At 36.8% G+C, this 7197-nt stretch overlaps 1 protein-coding gene across 1 annotated transcript in view; it reads left to right on the top strand.

Annotated features, from left to right (window-relative positions):
- The first annotated feature begins 4143 nt into the window (after nucleotides 1-4143).
- The window catches only part of LOC131677236 (cellular tumor antigen p53-like), a 28861-nt gene continuing 25807 nt past the window's right edge, over nucleotides 4144-7197 (top strand). Inside the window, exons 1-2 of the mRNA XM_058956956.1 lie at nucleotides 4144-4406; nucleotides 5611-5706. Of these exons, the coding sequence (XP_058812939.1) occupies nucleotides 5654-5706 (53 nt within the window). The 5' untranslated portion in view covers nucleotides 4144-4406; nucleotides 5611-5653. The remainder of the gene's footprint in view (nucleotides 4407-5610; nucleotides 5707-7197) is intronic.

Below are 7197 nucleotides of genomic sequence, written 5' to 3'. Positions count from 1 at the left end.
ATTTTAGGTAGAGATTTTTATATATCGTTTATGCTTTAATTGAAATCCCTCGATGCTCTTGTTGGGTAGAAATAGTAAATGGACCTTTTTTGATACTAAATACGCTTCATAACAAAAATAAACAAAACGAATTCTGTGAATTTGCTTATCGTTAAGTCTATTATAGTTTGCTATAATTTCTATCACTAGTTAGATCGTAGGTTGTATTCACTTTGTCAGTGGAATACAGCAAATTTCAATTCGCATACACGTTCTGAACATACATCAAAAGTAACACACGACATCCATTAATTTAAAGGTTAATAATAATTTTCCGCCTTAGGTGGAAATTTACAAGCACTGGGTCTTAATTTTTTTTTCTGATTTTATCCGAATTCTTACCGTCTTTTAGTTTCTTCTCGATAGCCCTTCTGGCAAAAATGTATTGCTCAAAAATAGCTGGTATAATTATTGAGGAAACTCTTAAATATATAAAGAGTATAATGGCGATATAAAGTCAGTTCTATCCATCCACTATTCAATAAAATATAGGAAAGGTGAATATCATTATGAAATCAAGAAGGACGAAGAAAAAAAATCTAGCAATACAAGGGAAATATACCCACATTCGTGTTTGAATGGAATATCCATCAAAGCATCAAATCAGATTGATAATTATTAAATGACATAGAATTTGAAAGAAACAGGACACATATTTCAAGGCATCTATTACTGTAGACTGTTTTTCGACATTATGTAGTGGAGTCGGGATAAGATGTCCATCTTATGGATCCCAACCAGAAAGGAAGTCTGCCGAAGCGTGATGGGATGAAGAAGTTTGAAGTAGAACAAGATAGTATTGAATCATTTTTTTGGCATTTTCATGTAATCGAAAGACATAAAAACGCAACAAAATGTGGCTACTAACAGTTGAAGTTACAATTGCACTTTATGTGATTAAGAAGCGAAAGTCATGGGAATAATGCACCGCAAATAGTTTTTGGCCATTTCCGTGGTTGTTGTCGTGAGTTTAAAAAAATCTACAGTCAGGTGATAGTATTAATCGAAATCTGTATGTACCTTCGTATATATCCATAAAGTATATATACAACAATATTGTACAGCCTTCGAATTTGGCTTTAGCATAAGAAACCGCAGTAATACATGCTTATATAAACAATTGCGATACTGTAATTATTGTCAATGTATAGTTTAGAACGTCAATATTACCGCGTCAGTTCTAGTGAAAATTTGTCGTACAGGCTTTGAATCTCAAAGTGAATAAAAACGGTAGCGGTTTTTACTGGACTCCGATTATTAGCTGAATTGGAAAAGGTACACGCAAATGGCATTACTAGAATATCCCCATTAACCACACTCACAAGGAAGCTTTACTAGTTATTACTCCATTTTCTGCATATAAGGTCACTTTCTCATAGTAAAACTCCCAACAAAAATCCAAACAATCATCAATTCAAGCAAGAAACGGAACAGTAACGGTAAAACAATAGAATATGAAGGGAAACACAATACTGAACAGAATTTGCATCATTGCAGGAGTTAATTTTTATAATAAAATCGAAAATAATACAAAACAAGTTTTTATTGTGACTCATTTCCGAAATTAAAATTCCCTGAATTTGAAAGTTTTCTTATAAATTTTCTAGGTTCTTCAAAGAAAGAAATTAAAACCAAATTATGTTATGGAATTTACGTTTCAACTTTGTTTCATCAGAATTCGACACAAACTTAGTGACAGGACTGAGCTAACGCCATGATCGTTCCGGAACCGGTTAGAAATCCTGAATGGATTCAGTATGGAATCTTGCTCAAAGAAAACAGGCGATTCCGACTCTCATCCACCAAACTTTTCACGTACATTCTATAGGATAGACCGATAGATCAGTATCTGGCTCATCAAATAATATTTATCTAGCTTACCAGGTCAAAGTTACGTGTTTTTCATATACCTGGAAAAGGAAATTCACGTATTAATTACATGAAGTGAAACATATTATGCATGTTTGTGTTTTAGTAATTATTACGTGAATTTCCGTTGCGCAGTATACAGAAAACATGTAACTTCTATTTGATGAGCCAGATAAATTTTATCTTTGAAACAGATAGTTTAATTTGCATGGTATTAATATATAACAATGAAAGTATTTTTAATTTTCAAACACTAAGATGTTTATATGTATTTCTTTGATTATTTTATAATTTATTATAAGGCATGCATTTAAACTAGAACTTAAACACATTCCATGGCACATACCGCACTAAAAAGTAATTGATCCGTAACTTTGGACCGAGAATTTGGCCATTCGTCCAATGGATCCCTGAAATTAAAGTAAATGGAATAACAGATTTATCTATCATGCAAATAAATTCAACAATACAAACCTTTCGAAGAACACAATACCAACCCAGCAAGTTGTCGGTTCACGGTTGATTTTTTCGTACATGAAATTCACATAAGCTGGATTTTCAAAGATTGACGTCATTTAAAACTTATATGCTATTCACATAGCCGCTACATAGTTGTTAGATGTGATTTATATGAATCACGTAATCTATGTTGAAAATGAAAACATTTGGATTTATGTGAATAATCACATGAAATCAAAGTGATTTATTTTTTGAGTGTATAACCACAGATAACAGATGTTTAGACTTGATATGAAATGCGGGTAAATACACCCGCTACTGAAATTCTAAATCGGACGTCTGAAACGTTTGACGCAGTCCGTTTGGGAATAAACGGGTAAGCTGCAGAAATCCGTCAGGATTCCGACAGCTGTCAAAATTATCAAAATGGCGCTGCCAGAATTCAGCTATAGAGTACTTGACAATCTGTAACTGTATTAGTATGTTCGACGATTTGTTTTCCTCCACCTGTCATAGGTGGAGAAAAACAAATCGAAAATAACTTTTCAGTCGGATTATTTTCATGGTGGAACCTGACCAACCGGCATTGTACGTCTTCGGAATGATTTTTACAGCGACAAAGAGCATTTCAGCACCATTATAAATACTTTATGCGAGCTATTTTAAATGATTAAATTGGCTGACAGTTTTACATATGACAGCTGGAGGAAAACAAACCACTCAAGTGGTGTGTGTGAAATGGTTTGCCTAGAACTCTATTGACCTTTCTTCACCCGTTATAAAAGAAACGGTGCCGAATTATTTCGTGAGGAAAACAAAAAAAAATGCGCTGCAAAAACCGGTTGAGGTTAGGTATTTCGTGAGGCAAACAATCCAAGCTCCTTTGAGCTGTCCGAAATCTTAATACTCCTGCCTGTTATGGTGGACAGATTCGCCTCATCGATTCTTTCTGGTTCATCGTTGTTATTTTTCGCCTTATTTACATTTATTTCAAATTTCCAAGAAGCTGATAGTTTTATCCGATGAAAAAAGAATGGAGAAACAATTTTGTTTTAAACACGGCAAGCAATATGAATTTCATGTCTCCGCTTACTAGACATATGGAAAATATATTTAAAATCTAAAAAATGAAGAAAAAAACAAGAAAAACCCAAACTGGTTCTAAACGGGTCCTGCCGGTGCTTGCCTGGCAAAAATCCGGCAGGAAAAACCATTAATAACCGTAAGGCGAAAAATTCTGCCAGAAACGGTTGTTGCATTTGAACCGGCAGGCTGACAAACCCCCAAAAATTATGCCAGACGCTTTATTTCGCTGCCGGCTATCTGGGGGAAAACTCTGCCAGGCCCGTCCGAGCGGGAAGTGTCCTATTTCCCAGTAGATAAAAGGAAGATAGAACATAATAGCAAAAATTCACTATTGCCCAATGATTCCTGCTGGAATTCAGACTGGTGGTAAAAGTTTAAATTAATAAATCGCCGTATAAGGATCATGATTTTCTCAGCCTGCACGTTGGATGGAAGTCACATGTTGATCGGAGTCCAATGACCGCTATCGAAACCATTTTTCATGATTATTCATGAAAATAATGAAACACTGCCAGCACTGATGATGATAAAAAAAAACTCGCGATGATGCAACTTGTGGTCATAAAAACGACAAAAAAATAGTCGCGCAACATGTTTTCAGCGCACCCTCACCCTGTGCCATTTTTGTTGCATCGCACACCAACAAGTGATCGTTCGACTGTCAAACTTTAAACCGCCATATCATTTTTTCTTCTGCGGCAGAGGCTCGCAGACGTGTTTTGTTTGTTCGTTCAAACGCTTTAAATTTTGTACTGAAAAACCGTAAATATTAAGTGCAAGTGTGTTTTTATAAACATCGAAGCCTTGTTTTTCTGTTTGTGATATTTGTTACTCGAATGATTGTGGGATTCTTGGTGAAAAGGTGCACTTCCGCTCCGGAACATACCAGCGAAGGAAGGTAGCAGTTTGGTGACCCGTGTCTGGGTTTTCGTCTTGCGAATCTGAAAAATCTAGTAAGTATTCGGCTTATTGATTTTGATTATCCATATTTAGACAAGATTATTGCGAATTTTTGATGAAATTGTGCAAAATTTAATCACGAAGTGAGGTTAGGGATTCTTTTTATGCTCTGCTAGCGTGGTACCAGGAGCACTCCTGAGCTCAGCACAAGGGGCTCAAACCGGTTTATTGGCAATTTTCTTCTTGTTGGATTCCAAGGAATGAATCACCCAGGAAGATTGAATAGCCAATGTCCAGACTTCGGCGTACAGTAATTTTTATATATTTTGCCTTTGTGAGCAGCAGGTTTTACGCTGACAAGCAAAACAAGTTTAAAAAACTGCGCAAAGAACAACAAGAGTAAAACGAGCGATCCTCATTTAAAGAAAAAGATTCTCCCACAACGTTTAACATTAGAAACGGCCAAAGGAAAGAAGAAGACTTTAGAAACGAGTCCCTTGGAATAGACGAACAGAGAAATGAAAATCATAAGCTTACTTCTCGCGATACCCACGAAGCATACATTTTGTTCGATATGAACGCACACATAAACCCTTGAGCTGGGGAATCATTCAACACTGTTGCGGGAATGTTTCAAGATACCATTAATACTAAACGATCCAATTTATTAGCATTCATAAACAGCATACGAAAAATGTGCACCGGCACTGTTATAAAGCAAAAAAAACTGACGATGTGGGTTGAGGCGCAAAGAAAATCGCAAAGGATCGAATGAAAGAGCAGGTAAAAGCCCATGGCCAATGACAGTCTATAGGAGCTGGTCGAGCCTTCCCCGATGATGATGATGCTGCTACTTGAATGTTGTCTTATTGGTGATCCTTCCACTTCGAACAAAAAAATCACATGAACGATTTTTCCCCTAAGATCTAACTAGCCAACATATGATATAGGTTGGAATCGTGAGGATTGTCTCAGTTTCACCGCAGTCATCACTGAGTGAGGAATGGTCTTCACAGACTTAACTGGACGAATTAGTAGTTTGCAAGTACAGCATAGAAATAGTGAGCAAGAATGTATTCCCCTGATAGTACCGGTAATTACACTATGTGCCCCAGCACTAGGTAAGCCATTAGATTGCGGTACGCTGATACGCACTGATAACATAATTGAATCACCAGGGATACGGATTGCATCATCGTGTATATTGCAATTGCTCCACCACTAACGTGTTATTATTTTTTTTTTATTAAATTTCAGCCAACAGTACAACTACTATCTGACATTGCGCAAAACTTTCGAGATGGTCGACTCGCGGGAGACGAACCAAACCTATGGCCGGAACCAGCAACCAGTGTGAGTAGTTAGCACATATTAATAAACTTAACAATCCTTTTGAAAACTCAACTCAAAACTCAACCAATAGTTTTTAGAACATTTAGGAATATTTTACATTAGGTTTGGTCCAGTACCAGGCAAAACTGGACATACTTCGGAGCGAACCGGAAGACAGTTGATCCTGTATTTGCTACTTTTGTTAATTTTTCTTCTATTAGCAAATCGTAGAACAGGAGCGAGTGGTTTTTACGCAGAAATTCAGAGTACGGATCGAGTACTGGAACAAATCTATCTTGTACTTGATTTTGCCCATGTTGTATAGACAGTATTTCACAACTGATTCATTCAAAGCGGCCATGCTGGCGATGCCACGAATACAGCTTAACATGTAACTGTATTCTAATTTTTAATTTGATTAGCGAACCAAAATTATGCTTTTATCACAAACTTTTCGAAACTGTTAAATTTTACTTTATGGTATCGATTATTCATTACCTCAAGTCAGTCCCATGTTATGTGCGATTTCCTATCTACATGAGTTTGACTTATGATTAAAGACAATACAGAAGTTGTAACCTTACGGTCATTAGCTTCTTCTTCGGGTTCGGGGTAAAAATTGTTATCCTAGAAGGGAAGAGGAGGGTTTCGAGATTTTTGCAACCGATTACGGTATGCTCTCCCCTAGAATTTCTTATTACAATGGGCGAAAAACTTATTACGTAATGCAAATCCCTGAAACACGTTAACGTACGATTTACATGATACATCGGGCTTTCGTCACCATCTTACATGCGATTAAATGGAGGCATTTACACAACATCAACGGTACGGAACGTGTGAATGAGCACACGCGAAATGCATTTAATTTATCCTGACGGGATGGTTACGTGACCTTTCCGTTCTTTTCCGTTGGCAGAAGCTGACGTATCGTCTGAATCGGGCTTAATCATTGAACATTCTTCTCCTTTGCCGAACAGTGTCGTTTCGGAGCATTATTGGAAACAGGTCAGTGGTCGAACTTTGACACCTGCAGCTACCTGAATCGTCCGAGGGTGTTAATTGGCCCGCGCAGCAGCAACTACAATCACAAATATATAGGCGAGAACGCAATAGCCAGTTGACATTGCCCAAAATATCGTTGAAGGACGGGGACATAAATTTGCTCTGTTCCCACATTCTATTCAGCGTTTATAATTTAAACCGATAACCAGCAAATAACGGAAAAAGTTCAGATCCAGTTGGGAATGTTTACGTGACCTAAAGTATTTTAAATTTAAACACTTCACTAGAAGCTCCTAGTCACAAGATGAAAATAGTTTCACAAATCAAGTCGAATCTGATAAATTAGTAGCGGCATGAAATCTTTGGTAAAATTACGTGAAAAGAGAACCTGGCATGCCATTCTTAGTTTAATAGAATGCGTCATTTCGATATATTTTTGACATCTTTGTTTTCGATATGGGGGTGCACTTTGCAAATTCTACAAAAATGGCATGTAACAAAAAGTGG

The sequence above is a fragment of the Topomyia yanbarensis genome, chromosome 1, assembly GCF_030247195.1.
Source record: "Topomyia yanbarensis strain Yona2022 chromosome 1, ASM3024719v1, whole genome shotgun sequence".
NCBI lineage: Eukaryota > Metazoa > Arthropoda > Insecta > Diptera > Culicidae > Topomyia > Topomyia yanbarensis.
Note: the sequence above shows the minus strand (reverse complement) of the source record. Positions and strands in the feature narration are given on the sequence as shown.